This window comes from Macaca thibetana, chromosome 13, assembly GCF_024542745.1.
Source record: "Macaca thibetana thibetana isolate TM-01 chromosome 13, ASM2454274v1, whole genome shotgun sequence".
In the NCBI taxonomy this organism is placed as follows: domain Eukaryota; kingdom Metazoa; phylum Chordata; class Mammalia; order Primates; family Cercopithecidae; genus Macaca; species Macaca thibetana.
In genome coordinates, this window is record NC_065590.1 from 4,838,075 (window position 1) to 4,853,616 (window position 15,542).

A 15,542-nucleotide genomic window follows, 5' to 3' on the forward strand; every position below is an offset into this window, starting at 1 on the left:
AGATCGAGACCATCCTGGCTAACACAGTGAAACCCCGTCTCTACTAAAAATACAAAAACTTAGCCGGGCGAGGTGGCAGGCGCCTGTAGTCCCAGCTACTCGGGAGGCTGAGGCGGGAGAATGGCGTAAACCCGGGAGGCGGAGCTTGCAGTGAGCTGAGATCCGGCCACTGCACTCCAGACTGGGTGACAGAGCGAGACTCCGTCTCAAAAAAAAAAAAAAAAAAAAAAAGCCCAGCCTTGTAGTCATCCATCTGTAGATGGCAAAGCCGTGCCGTGTGAACTTCCCCTCCCACACTCCATCTCACAGCGAGCAACCTTGGGTTCAAACAACAAAAGGCCGCTTCAGGAAGCAGACAGTAGGGCCGGTCTACCTCTCTGAGTGGCAGGACGATCTTACAGCAGCCGTCTTCTCTGCTGGCAAAGCAGATGTAGCTGTCAGAGGTGAACATCCGCCCCGCGGTGTGACAGCGACTGAACGGCGTCCAGAGCGAGCAGTCCACAACCGCGTGCAGCTTCTCCTTCCTCGGCAACCTGAAGAAAGCCCGGAAGAACTCATTCTGTGCTCTGGCTTCCAGATCCCTGCGAAAGGACAGGGAGAGAAGAAGAAGAAGAGATAGGAAAGGTAAATGGACATCTAAGATTACCAAAGAAAACACTTCTACTTTTTTGTTTCATTTTATTTTTGAGACAGTCTCTCTCTGTCACCCAGGATGGAGTGCAGTGGCACGATCTCGGCTCACTACAACCTCCACCTCACTGGTACAAGTGATTGTCCTGCCTCAGCCTCCCGAGTAGCTGGGATTACAGGCACGCGCCACCATGCCCAGCTAATTTTTGTATTTATAGTAAAGATGGGGTTTGCCATCTTGCTCAGACTGGTCTCAAACTCCTGAGCTCAGGTGATCCGCCCACCTCAGCCTCCCAAAGGGCTGGGATTACAGGCGTGACCCACCGCGCCCAGCCAAGAAAATACTTTTAAAGCCACTGGCACAATTTGTATTTAAGTGAATACAAAAAGGCACCATGCACGTCCTGTGCTGGTGCACGTGGGCATCCCACATTCTAACTGCACGGCCAACCTTCAGAACAAGGACACAGAGCAGACGTGTTGCCTCTGCACAGAAGTAATTTAATAAACTCACAGGCCAAATAAGCATTCCTTCCTGGTTTGAGTAACTCTGAGAATTACCAGAAAAACAATTGCTTAAGAATCCAAGTTTCAAAAAGTTTGATAACAAGTGGTGAGGAGGATGTGGGGAAACTGGAACCCTACTGCACTGCTGATGGGAATTAACATGGTGCAGTCATGTTGGTAAACACTCTGGAAGCTCCGCAAAAGGCTAAAAGCAGACTTAACACTTGACCAAGAAATTCCACTCCTAGGCAGATATACCCAATTGAAAATGTATGCCTTGCACACGAATGTTCTTAGCAGCATTGTTTATAACCAAAAGGTAGAAATAACCCAAATGTCCATTAACTGATAAATGGATAATCACAATGTAGCGTATCCATACAATCAAGTATTGTTCAGCCGTAAAAAATGAAGTACTCATGTGTGCCACAACAGAGATGAACCTTAAACATATCATACTGAGTGAAATAAACCAGACACAAAAAGACGACATACTGCCTGATTCCATTTAAATGAAATATCCAGAATAAGCAAAATCTCTAGAGACAGAAAATAGATTAGTGATTGCTCAGGGCTTGGGGGAAGAGAGAGAAACGGGAAGTGACTGCTCCTGGGTACATGGTTTCTTTTTGGGGTGATGAAATGTTCTAAAATTGATTGTGGTGATAGTTGCACAACTCTGTGAATATCGTAAAAACCACTGAATGGTACACTTTCAAAGGATGTATAACAATTACATGGTATATAAATTAAATCTCAAAAAAATAATTAAAAAATTTAATGCGGCCAGGCACGGTGGCTCATGTCTGTAATCTCAGCACTTTGGGAGGCCGTGGCAGGTGGATCACTTGAGCTTAGGAGTTTGAGACCAGCCTGGACAACATGGCAAAACCCCGTCTCTACAAAAAAATACAAACATTAGCTGGGTGTGTTGGTTCACACCTGTAGTCCCAGCTACCCCAGTGGCCGAGATGAAAGCATCACTTGAGCCCAGGGGATAAGAGGTTGCAGTGAGCCGAGATCGCGCCACTGCACTCTAGCCTGGGTGACAGAGTGAGACCCCGACTGAAAAAAAAAAAAAGAAAAAAATGTTTAGATGCGTATCTGACACACAGTAAGTAATCAATAAACATGAGTTATTATCTTTTTTAAAAATATATTTTAAGAATCCAGGTCGGGTGCAGTGGCTCATGCATCACATCAGTATTGACAAGAGAGAATGCTGATGAGGAAAGCAGGATCCTAACCCCCAGGCAACTCCACACATCCTGATTTCTGGCTCTAAAACCAGTAAAGAAAGCAGCCAAATCACAATGTTTGGAAATACTGATCAATTTACGTCATACTGCAAAATTCTAGTAAGGGGGAATTCCAACAGAGAGAGGGAAAGATTTTTCTCTTGCACTTTATAAAGTTCCTTATAAATATAAGGATGAAATTAGCACTCGCTTGAAGTCAGGAATACGAATTCTTGGCTTGCTTATGTACTCTGTAACCCCGAATGAGACTCTCTGTATCTCATTTTGATTGCTACAAAATGGGAATAATGTCTGAATTCTCTGCTTCAAGGGATCCCTGTGAATCTAAAATGATGCCCACAACATAGTAAAAGAAAAATTAGGCATAGTACCTACAGTATGATCCTAACTTTACATAAATACCTTAAAATTTCCAGACAGGGATGTGTACAAGGACTTTATCTCAAGTGTTAATAGTGACTGTCTTTGTGTAGTGGGACTTCCACTTTCCAATTTTATTTTGCTGACATTTTCTACATGACTACCATATTAGCTTTAAAAAACAACTTTAGCTATTTTCTTTAGGGGAAAGTACAACTTTTTAAAATGTTACATAAATGCCATAAATGCAAGATAGTAAACTCTCAACTCTGGAATTGGCTACACACAGCTCAAGTGAGCTTTTCAGGCACGATCTGGTTGTGAGGCCCCGGAGATATGATCTCACCTCAACCATGGCCAGGCTGGGCTCCCAGACACATGCGTTTTCTGCAGCCCCTTCTAGTTCTCATGTCCACCATCACACATCTGCTTTACAAGCAGCAGCTGTCACACAGAGATGGCACAATCCATGGAATTTACTATCAAGCCCTCAAAAAGAGAAGACACATACATGCCCAGAAAGTCCTCTGGACACACAGAGAAATTAAATTCTACAGACCACAATGGGTCCAGTTCCTGGGGCCAAAGCTGCAGTTCCTTAAGTGCCCGATACAACATGGACTACTGTTCCCATGGGCGCCTGAGCTGCTCCAGAGAGGAGCTGGGAGAACACAGGAAAGGCACTATGAACGCTCTACCAGTTCACACACTGCAAGAATGGAAGGCAAGGCCCCTCAAGAGGACCCCAAGTTCCCTAAGCTGACTATGTCCCATGCATTTAAATTGGAAAACTTCCACCCTTGTCCTCAGAGCATGCTGCCCATGTTGGCTTTGATGAAAATAAAATCAACCCTTACTCCCTGCAAGTATCTCACAAACGTGGTTCTAGTCGCCAGTGAGTTCACCTGTCAGCCTTCCTTTCTAGCAGGGCATCTCTTTCCCCTTAGGACATGGTTGAAGTCAAAGTGAACACATGGGGAGTATTCAAATCACAGAAGCTTGCACTGAGCCACCAGAAGTGTGGGAGGACTTATATTTACATTTATTTTGCACCGAATCCCTCAAATTAAGAATAAGGTGTTTCAGGCTGAGCATGGTGGTTCACATCTGTAATCCCAGCACTTTGGGAGGCCGAGCTGGGCAGATCACGAGGTCAGGAGTTTGAGACCAGCCTGGCCAACATGGTGAAACCCCGTCTCTACTAAAAATACAAACATTAGCTGGGCGTGGTGGCGGCGCCTGTAATCCCAGCCACTCGGGAGGCTGAAGCAGGAGAATCGCTTAAACCCGGGAGGCGGAGGTTGCAGTGAGCCAAGATCACGCCACTGCACTCCAGCCTGGGCAACAAGAACGAAACTCTGTCTCAAAAAAAAAAAAAGAAGAAGAAGAAGAAGAAAGGTGTTCCGGTATCTGAGGCAACTAAACCATTTTGTTCTACACAGTGCACCTGCTGCTCCCTCAGTTCAATCGGCTTCTCTCTCTGTGGCTTCGGAGCAGCCTGGGCACACTGCACACAGTCTCCATTCCCCTTTCAGGGCTTTCCTAGCTTTCCATGTAGACATCTGTCTTTTGCACATTTGGGTAGCCAGAGACCAGAAACCTCAAGTTACGAAAAAGTAAGTAGCAGGGGGGACTTTCCTAAGATCTGAGTTAGTTTCCTTCCTCCCTACTAGAAAGTTGTCTTCCAATTTCACCATTCGTTAAATATGTGTTACATACAAGATAGTTAAATTTCCAGCATAACTGAGATGAAGATATAGTGACTTTGAAAAGATGAGAAATCAGTTCTTTATGAAGTTCAGAACAAGACCATCCTATCCTTTAGGTCTGTTTCAAAGCAGATGTTAGTGTTGATGCTAAATATATCAACTCCTTTTACTGAACAACATCAAAAACAAAGCCACTGGTCACAGCGTGCTTCTCAGACTTTCCAGTACTTCCTAAGTGCCTTCACTTTTCCTCCATAGAAAAGAACAGACAATGGTGACGATCTGACATTCAGAAGGTGGCCACACAAGCCTGTAGGTCACTGCAGAAGCACCCCTATGAGGATGGAGACTATCCTAGCTACCCCAGCTACATCTACCCTCCAGTGCCTGCACACAGAGGCCACAGCAATCACTCTAAGAGAGAGCTACAGCTAAGACTAGCCAGAAAAGGTGCCACCAATCACCTTTTTTCTTTTTGAGACACAATTGCACTCTGTTTTGTGCTGTGCTCTCCACTCTGTGGAGTGCTGTGGTGTAATCTTAGCTCACTGAAACCTCTGCATCCTGGGTTCATGGGATTCTCTTGTCTCAGCCTCCCAGGTAGCTGGGATTACAGGTGCCCACCATCATGCCCAGCTAAGTTTTGTATTTTTAGTAGAGATGGGGTTTCGCCATATTGGCCAGGCTGGTCTCGAACTCCTGACCTCGTGATCCACCTGCCTCGGCCTCCCAAAGTGCTGGGATTACAGGCGTGAGCCACCACGCGTGGCCCAACCACCCTATCTTAACACATGCCATTGATGAGACTGTAAATAAGCAGGGAATAAATAGGGGTCAACCCGACTCTGGAACAACAAACATCAGATTTGTTGTTGAAGCTAAAATTAATATGTGCAATAATGCATGACAACTATGCAGAAGATTCGAGACTAGTTACACATTCTTTAAAAAATTCAGCTTAATCCCTAAGAGGACCCAAGAAGGTATATTGTTTTATTTCTCTGCAAATCCAGAATTATATTTGTCTCTCCTACTTTTGGTAAAGATGTAGCAAAATAGGTTTCCCTTTCTCTCTCTCTCTCCCCCCCCATCCACCCACTAGAATGCTTTGGGAAGAACCCTGTCTGAGTTACATGCCACCTCTCGCTCCCTCTGGTCATTCAGCCCGCATGTGAGAGCCTACTGTGTGTCAGCAGGCTTAACTTTACTTCCAGGCTTAACACTTCCCCAAACTCAGGCTGCGTGACAGGCCGGGGCAGCTTGGCTCTCCCATGCTCAGCATGCAGAGACTTCCCATGTGTGCACCAGACAGAAAGCCAAGAGCCATGGCTCCTGCTTTCTTGGGTAAGGGAGGGCCAACTTGGTCCTCTATGGTAAGTTTGCCTCATAAAGGAGCACACAAGGATTTCCAGTGGCTCTACGTGATGCGTCCCCCCGTTCCCCTGCCCAGAGACCCATGGCCGGGAGGTGGCTCCCGCCTGTAATCCCAGCACTTTGGGAGGCCGAGGTGAGAGGATCACTTGAAACCAGGAGTTCGAGACCAGCCTGGCCAACATGGCAAAACCCCATTTCTACTAAAAATACAAAAATTAGCCAGCGTGGTCGTGCGCACTTATAATCCCAGCTACAAAGGAGGCTGAGGCAGGAGAATCGCTTGAACCTGGGGTGTGGAGGCTACAGTGAGCTGAAATCACGCCACTGTACTCCACATCCCCCTCCAATTAATTAATTAATTAAATCACATCAGGAAAATATCAAGCTTTCAAGATTCAAGAATTTCTTGAATCTAAAAATGAGGCCAGATCCATGTGCTTTTTCTCAAAGCCCAAGTCTGTATACAAAACATTTCATTTCTCAAATGTGTGTTCACTCAGAATACCTTTCTTCTGTGACCCCTCAGGAGTCCTAAGGAAATGTGGATGAAGCTGCCATGTGGCTGCTAAGGCACACGGCAGCCCACGGCCACTAGGCTCACCTGTCAGGCGCCAGCACAGGCGGATGGTACGAACGGCCCCTCACTCCTTTGGAAATGTGTCTGCACTGAGCCCCTAAGAGACCAGGACCCTGACAACACACAGCATCTGTAAGGCTCTCTGACCCTCAGAAAAAGGCTCCTCCCTCCGTCCTCTTCCTCCCATCCTGTTCTAGACAGAAGCACCTAAGCCAGCCCACTGACAACCACAGAGCAGCTTGGGGACTGGGGTTGTAGAGGGTGAGACGTGGGCCTTCTTTTTTAAGGTGGGGGTGTCAGGCTGCAGGAGCCCCTGGGAGATGTCCTAAGTGGGCCAAGAGGACTCTGAGGCAGAGGAGGACTCGAGCTAGAATCAGAGGGATGATAAGTCAAATAAATTACACAGAAGTGGTCCTAGTGGGAGCTGAGGGAGAAGAGCAGGAAAAGGGAGAGTGGGGGGAGGGGGGAAAAGGGGAAGGCCAAAGAGGGTCTGCAAATCCAGCCAGACCAAGAAGTTCAGAACCAGACAAGCCATGGGGGACCAGGGTTCCCTGCTGAGGACACCTGCCTCTGTGCAGCCGCTATTCATCTTTATAGACCAGCAGAAACAGCCCGCCTCGTGGGAAACAGTTTCCATTTACTACACTGCTTTAATTCAGCTCTCCTCCAGCATCTCCAGCCAGTCGAAACAGACTGCAATTCGATTTAATGAAGCCCATCACTCTCCAACCACCCTCCCCGACAAAAAATAGCTGAATACACTTTTTTTCACCCCACCATTTCCAACTTCGGGATGCATCTCTTCTGTTTTGAGATTTCAGGATCTATCACCTTTTTTCCTTTCCACTTCCCTCCCTCTGTTCCCTCTGTGGGCAGCTCCTCAGTCACTCTGCCCTCTTGGACTCTGCGGCTATGATGTGGGGATCCCTGGCCCAGGGCCTGCCCTGCGTCCTGTGAGGGCTGAGCCGGGTGACTCCCACGCCTGGCAACTCCAACCAGCCCAGTCAACCGGGGGTAACAATGCACCCTGACCCTTCCTGCTCCCAGGGGAGCTACAAGCAGCTCCGCACTGGGGCCGTAAGTCCTGCTGGAGTGGCCACACATGGCGATCGTGACTAACTGGCAACCTGAGGCTCACCCAGCTCGTGACCCCAAGGGCACCTTTCTGCAGCCATTATCTGGGAAGGGAAGGGAAGGGAAGGGAAGGGAAGGGGAGGGGAGGGGAGGGGAGGGGAGGAAGGACCAACCAGAGAGAGCCAGGGAGCAAGCGTGAAGAGACTGTTTTCCTCAGCTTCCAAACCTGGGCTCTCCTGGCAGGGCTTCAAGAAGACTGAGTCATTACCTGTTTATACCCGCAGGCCCACATCTCCATGACAAACGCTACAAACGAGAACTGGCCAGGAGTTGGGAGGCAAGGTACATGCCTTTCACTTTTTGAGAAAGCTGCTGAACCTGCAGTCAACAGTTTGGCCCAGAAGCCTGCAGCCCCACCACAGGGCCAACCCCACGCACCTGCAGGAACCCTGGCAGCTCGGCGCTGGCCAACACCAGGCCCTTTTTAGCCTTTCCTGTCCCCTCTTCTTTCTGATACTTCCCAGGGCAGAAGACAGACGGGGAATGTCTTGGAGAATCTCCCTGAATTCTGGAATGTAAATGAAGGCTGCCAACTGATAGCTTTTCTCCAAAACCGGTTCTCGTACCACAAGGGATTTGGTGCTACAGACCTTCAATGTATTCTTGCCTCCCTTCTACCCAAAACCAAAACCACCACACCGGGAAGTGGAGCTGTACTGGGATATCAGCAGATTTGTGAGGGACCACTTGAAATCCCAGCGCCGTGGGGCTGGCCAGACGAGCTGCTAGCAGGCCTCCGACTCCTGCAACTACACGGCTGCACTCACACGCCCACACGCCCCGCACACACAGGGAGACGGGGAGGAGCTTTACATGGCGCTCCTGTGAGCCCTCTAGCAACTCATGCAACCCAGGCTTGTTGCTTTGGGGCTTCCTGCAACTGTGACTTTTCCATTTTTAAGATATCTTTGTAAGCTGCACTAAAAGAACTCAGATACCAACGACTGCAGAGGCATTTGAAGAAATACAGGAGGGCAGGGCACCTACTGTACTGGACTGTCTTGCTTTTAAAACAGATGCTCCTAAGATGGAGCCAGAGAGACCATCACGGGGCCTGGGGCTGAGAGGTACAGAGTCCAAACCCCAAAGGACACGGCCCCAAGCGTGTCCTTTCACAGGGGGCAACAAGCACCCCCTCACCCTCCATCTCAGATTATCAGAGGTGACACAAAACCATGGGAAATTCCTTGGAATCTTAACCTAAAAAATCAAGAGCACTTGTGTTTGATTTTACCTCACTCATGACTACACGTGATCTGTTTAAAACAAATGGACACAGCAGGAAGGGGCTTTGAATTCTTTCAGAACACATCAAACCCTCAGCATGCCGCCATGACAGGCCACGAATGAAGGGACACTCTCTACCCCACACATTGAGAAAAGACAGAGGACAGTGTATGGATTTAAAGAATAATCAGTCTTTTAAAAAAAAACACTTTCTTTATATTATTACTGGACACTAACTTTAGAGCTTTGAAGGAACTTAGCAGCATATCATCCAGGCCAAGTATGGAAGACTAAAGCTCAGAAAAATCACGTTTTAATATCAGTATTGGTCTTTTTGCAACTTATTTCACTCAACATAATGTCCTCAAGGTTCATCCATGTGGTAGCGTGTGTCAGGATTTCCTTCCTTTTCAAGGCTGAGTAATATTCCATTGTGCAGCTCACATTTTGCTGATGGCTTTCATCTCTTGCTGGACACTCAGGCTGCTTCTACCTTTTGGTGATTGTGAATAATGCTGCTGCAAACATGGGCATACAAAGAGCTCCGAGCCCCTGCTTTCAGTTCTTTAGTGTACATACCCAGAACTGGAATTGCTAGACACTAAGATCACTCTACTTTTAATTACTTTTGCACCAAGATAATAAAAAATAACTAGTGGTTCTTTAAAAATTCAAAATAAAAACTTTGGATACTAAAGTTGAACTTCCTTAAAGCAACAAACAATTCAAACAACTACCTCACAAGTCTCTAGGATTAGTATCAATTTGTGGCAAATAAACCACGCAGCGTACTGACACTATTAGAGAGGCATATTTCTGATGACAAAGTGGCACCAAAAATAGGTCCAGCTGTCCTGAAAATGTTTTCTACAAAGTAATTTCCTGTGAAAAGACAAAATGTCAGCTGGGCACAGTGGCTCGCACCTGTAATCCCAGCACTTTGGGGGGCCAAGGCAGACAGATCATGAGGTCAGGAGTTCAAGACAAGCCTGGCCAACATGTTTAAAACTCTGTCTCTACTAAAAATACAAAAATTAGCTGGGCGGGTGGTGGGCACCTGTAATCCCAGCTACTCGGGAGGCTGAGGCAGGAGAATCATTTGAACCTGGGAGGCGGAGGTTGCAGTGAGCTGAGATAGCACCATTGTACTCCAGCCTGGGCGAAAGAGACTCCATCTCAAAAAAAAAAAAAAAAGGAAAGAAAAAAGACAAAATGTCTTAATGTTCACTAGCAAAGCACAGTGCTCCACAGATTTCTATTAAGCAGCTACCCATACTACATTTTTTTTTTTTTTCAGACTGAGTCTGGCTCTGTCCCCCAGGCTGGAATGTAGTGGCGAGATCTCAGCTCACTGCAAGCTCCGCCTCCCGGGTTCACGCTGTTCTCCTGCCTCAGCCTCCCGAGTAGCCGAGACTACAGGCGCCCGCCACCACGCCCGGCCAATTTTTTGTATTTTTAGTAGAGATGGGGTTTCACTGTGTTAGCCAGGATGGTCTTGATCTCCTGACCTCGTGATCTACCATCTTGGCCTCCCAAAGTGCTGGGACTACAGGCGTGAACCGCCGTGCCCGGCCCTACCCACACTACATTTCTAAAAGCATTCTTTATGAAAATCAATTTTGAAATAATATCTGAAAACTCGAAGTCCACTACGTAAATGAGTAATCATCATTTCTGTCATGTCTCTGTCGAGATGAACGACACAGGAAAATCTGGATTAAGCCACAAGGGAAATTTAAATCTAACATAACCAAGGCTAACAAAAGCACGTGCACAGAAGGGCTGGGCACGGCTTGTGGGTCCCCTGTGCGGGTGGGAGACACTACAACGGACGCTCTCACCTCTTGGTGATCTGACTTGGCTCCTGCAGATCCGGGTCAAGGTCAAAGACTTCATTATCCAGCAGCCTTCGCAGCGTCACATCGGCCAGCTGCTCCATGACCTTAAACACCTCATCCAGGTTCAGGAACATGGAGAAGTCACGCTCCTTATTCTGCGTGGTGATTCGGATGGTATCCGTCAGAAAGACATTGGACGTTCTTTCTAATTTCTGGATATCAACCCACGGAACTACAAGTTTAACTGTAAGAGAAAAGGGTGAAATACATATCATACCACGAAATTGGAGCCAAACTTGAGTGTGTCAGCAAGCAACTATCCAAAGCTCTCCTTAGGCCAATGTGTAAATGCCTTTTAAAAAAATTTTTTAAGTTCAGGGATACACGTTTGTAATATAGGTAAACTCATGTCATGGGGATTTGTTGTACAGATTATTTCATCACCCAGGTGTGAAGCCTGGTACCCATTAGTTATTTTTTCTCATCTTCTCCCTCCTCTCACCCTCCACCCTCAAGTAGGTGCCTGTGTCAGTTCTTTCCCTCTATGTGTCCATGGGTTCTCAACATTTAGCTCCCACTTGTAAGTGGGAACATGCAGTATGTGGTTTTCTGTTCCTGCGTTAGTTTTCTAAGCATAATGGCCTCCAGCTCAGTCCATGTTCCTGCAAAGGACGTGATCTCATTCTTTTTTATGGCTGCATAGTATTCCATGGTGTATATGTACCACATTTTCTTTATCTAGTCTACCAATGATGGACATTTAGGTTGGTTCCATGTCTTTCCTATTGTGAATAGTGCTGCAGTGAACATATGCATGCATGTGTCTTTATGGTTGAGCGATTTATATTCCTTTGGATATACACCTAGTAATGGTAACGCTGGACTGAATGGCAGTTCTATTTTTAGTTCTTTGAAGAATCACCACACTGCTTTCCACAATGGTTGAACTAATTTACACCAGCAATACCATTCTGGACATGGGAACAGGCAAAGATTATATGATGAAGATGCCAAAAAGCAATTGCGACAGAAGCAGAAATTGACAAATGGGATCTAATTACATGAAAGAGCTTCTGCACAGCAAAAGAAACTATCAACAGAGTAAACAGAGAACCTACAGAATAGGGGAAATTTTTTGTAAACTATGCATCTCACAAGGTCTAATATCCTTGTGAGATAGCAACTATCAGGAACTTAAACAAATTTACAAGTAAAAAACAGACCACCCCATTAAAAAGTGGGCAAAGGACACAGACACTTTTCAAAAGAAGACATACATGCGGCCAACAAGCATATGGGAAAAAAAGCTCAACATCACTCATCATCAGAGAAATGCAAATCAAAACCATAATGAGATGCTACCTCATACCAGCCAGAATGGCTATTATTAAAAAGTCAAAAAATAACAGATGCTGGGGAGGTTGTGGAGAAAAGGAAACGCTTATACACTGCTGGTGTAAATACCTTTAAACCAGAGCAGGAAAGAAGAGCACAGACCACCTGACAGCTGTTGGTCAAAACCCAACTCGTGTTCTAATGGTTTTCTTAAAGATTTAAGTAAAACTTCCCAAGCTGAAGGCTGCCGCATGTTTCAAAGGAACACTATTCTGAAAAACCAAGTTAACAACGTTTACCCTTCTCAAGAATATTTAAACTTCAATAGTTATGCATAAGTTTCTGAATCTACATAAATTCCTTCAAAAACAGCATTCACAGTGTAAGCCATGGGAAAAAGAGGTGTGTAAATGAGGATCATTCATGATCTCCTTGAGAGAAATGGACGTAACGTTTAGCCTGTTGTCAATAACAGTTGCAAGAGTCTTACAAGACAGAGTATAAGCAGTTTTTATGAAACTTTAAAAAAGTAACATAGTACAAACGGTACATTTTAGAAACACCTGGTCTAGTCTCAGAAATGTTTCTAACAGCGGTAGCCAGGGCTGGCAATACAGAGTCAGCAAAGAGAACAGAAAGTCTAAACATCTGGCGGCCTGCTGTCATCAGAGAGGCATGCACAACACCTGAAAATCAGAAATGTCACCACATATGAGGGATCATTTATTTTTCCTAAATCTTTTTGTTTGTTTGTTTGAGGCGGAGTCTTGCTTTGTCACCCAGGCTGGCGTGCACTGGTGTGATCTCGGCTCACTGCAACCTCCGCCTCTGGGGTTCAAGCGATTCTTGTGCCTCAGCCTCCCAAGTAACTGGGACTGCATGCACCACCATGGCTGGCTAATTTTTGTATTTTTAGTAGAGGCGGGGTTTTCCACCGTGCCCCATTTTTTCCAAATTGTACCCTCCTAACACAAAAAGGTTTAGTGACAATCACTAATAAGTGTCAGAAAACAATTCATTTTCCTTTTCAAATAGAGAATGACGTTCTTATTTTTACCATTTCTTTCCGTTTATCTTGCAATACCACTTTCAGCGCTTTAATAATTTTAAAGGCCATATTTCTGCATCAGGCTTGACAATAAACTTCTCCAGCTACTTCTACCAGGTTTCATAAAAGCTCTTTTATACACAGGTATATATGCTCCACCTATGCCACCAACTTTCATTCATTAAGCATCTCCTTTGTGGAGAACCCACCCTGCACTGAAGGAGCTTGTTCACAAAGAGAAAACAGACGTGCATATGAGTAAGCGACCACTGACTTGCTGGGACTGAGCATAAAAATGCAAATACGGTACAAACAATATGGGGACCAGGGAAGGCTTTCTGGAGGTGACAAAATCCGAACTGAATTTTGAAGGATTAAGGATGAATAGGAGTTTCCAACAGGCTAAGTACAGAGAAAGGAAAGAAAGCCAGGTGGACTTTGAAAAGCATTTCAAAGAGAAGGAAGAGAAGGAAGACAGGGTGGCTAAGGTTAGGTCAGGGCACACCCCGAGGGTGCGGAAGGGCTGTGCGGATAGGGTGTGTATCCTAGAGCATCAGAACCAACGCTGGCGAGCTGGGAACGGAACGCCACGTGCCAGAAGCCAGCCACAGCAGACCCCCCAAGAGAAGCTCCTCTCACTGGTTCAACTTGAAATGTAAATCAAGAAAGAAACCAAAATTACACACTCACGTATGCAGCTTCCATACTACCCGACATGAGCACTTACAACAGTATCTGGTTCTGGAAGAAGTTTCCGTGGGAACGACTTTTTAAACATTCAATATACAACTGACACTTGTGGCTTCGCTTTTTCACCTGCGAATCCCATTGCCTAGGACAGCTCCTGCCACTGGATAAATACGTGAGCCGTCAATCAGTGCATGAATCTCAAGGAGACAGTGAAGAATTCCCCTTCTGGAAGCGACTGCATATCCAGCCAGTCTTCCAAGGGGCAGTCCTGACCTTCAGCGCCAGGAATTTTTTTAATGGCCTGCTTTGTTAAAAAGCAGGAATATGGCCGGGTGCAGTGGCTCACGCCTGTAATCCCTGCACTTTGGGAGGCCGAGGCGGGCGGATCACAAGCTCAGGAGATCAAGACCATCCTGGCAAACACGGTGAAACCTCGTCTCTACTAAAATTACAAAAAATTAGCCGGGCGAGGTGGTGGGCGCCTGTAGTCCCAGCTACTCGGGAGGCTGAGGCAGGATAAAGGCGTGAACCCGGGAGGCAGAGCTTGTAGTGAGCCGAGATGGCGCCACTGCACTCCAGCCTGGGTGACAGAGTGAGACTCCGCCTCAAAAAAAAAAAAAAAAGCAAGAATACGTTCTACACTTTGAGAAATATTAAGCCATCAGTGATAACACTATGTTTTCTAAACTTACAGAAGTAAAAACCCCTTAGTGGCTATGTAAAGTGAACTATACAGAATGTTTCTTAAGGCAGTAGAAAAAGTGAATTCTCCAGATGTAATCCCCTGCTAGTAGTAGCATATATAAGTAATCAAGTGTCACCCGGTGTCATCTCCACCATTTATTTAAATCTGTCCAACTCTTCCTATTAATGGCCCTTCCTGGGAGCAGCGCTGAGTCCCGAGGGCCAACTTTATCTGGGAAGAGCCTGCCAGGCCTCACTTACGTTCCTTGCCCAGGAAGAAGGAGTAGAAGCAGAGGTGGTTGATGCTGAGGTACAGCCAGCCCTGGCGGGGCACCCTGCCCTTCCAACAGCAGCAGGAGTAGTAGGTGACCAGCTTCTCTGCCTCGGGGAAGTTGAACCTGGCCTCAAACTTCACCAGGGCTTCTCGGAATTTCTCGGGTTCTTCCTCCTGCTCGGCGAGCCTGCTGCTGGTCTCCTCGGCTATCAGAGCCTGACACACAGAGATGACAGTCCCTGCTCAGTGAGCCGGCAATGGGAAGGCAGGGGCTGCAAGGGATCTGAAGCAGGAGGGACTGAGACGCACAGGCCCCCGAGAAGCATGCGCTGCTTTAATGGCAGACACACCTGACGAGGAGACTGGCTCAGCTGTGTCATCCATCAGCCACCCAGACACACAGCTACAGCAGAAAAAAAAGGAATGGCAGTCGGGGTCAGAAAACCCAAGAACCAGTTTCTCACTCAGCCACTTACCGATCATGAGGCTCTGGGTGAAGCATTTGACTTCTAAGCCCAGTTCTCAAACAAATGATTTTTTTTTTCCCCTTTTTGGAGATTTTTGCTCTTGTTGCCCAGGCTGGGGTGCAATGGCGCAATCTCAACTCACCACAACTTCCGCCTCCTGGGTTCAAGCGATTCTCCTGCCTCAGTCTCCCGAGTAGCTGGGATTACAGACATGTGCCACCATGCCCGGCTAATTTTGTATTTTTAGTAGAGATAGAGCTTCTCTCCATGTTGGTCAGGCTGGTCTCGAACTCCCGACCTCAAGTGATCCACCCGCCTCAGCCTCCCAAAGTGCTGGGATTACAGGTGTGAGCCACTGCACCCTGCCGCAAACATCATTTTCTAAATTTTCCCTACAGGCATATGAGGATAAAAGGACTGCCTCAGGCC

The 15,542-nt window shown here is 46.6% G+C and overlaps 1 protein-coding gene across 2 annotated transcripts in view; it reads right to left on the reverse strand.

Moving 5' to 3' along the window:
* Positions 1–15,542, reverse strand: part of TBC1D8 (TBC1 domain family member 8) — a 133,179-nt gene that overhangs the window by 30,319 nt on the left and 87,318 nt on the right. For both annotated transcript variants that reach the window (XM_050755043.1, XM_050755042.1), the window contains exons 4-6: positions 14,634–14,862; positions 10,619–10,859; positions 374–581 (exon numbers count right to left, since the gene is read on the reverse strand). In XM_050755043.1, the coding sequence (XP_050611000.1) occupies positions 374–581; positions 10,619–10,859; positions 14,634–14,862 (678 nt within the window). The remainder of the gene's footprint in view (positions 1–373; positions 582–10,618; positions 10,860–14,633; positions 14,863–15,542) is intronic.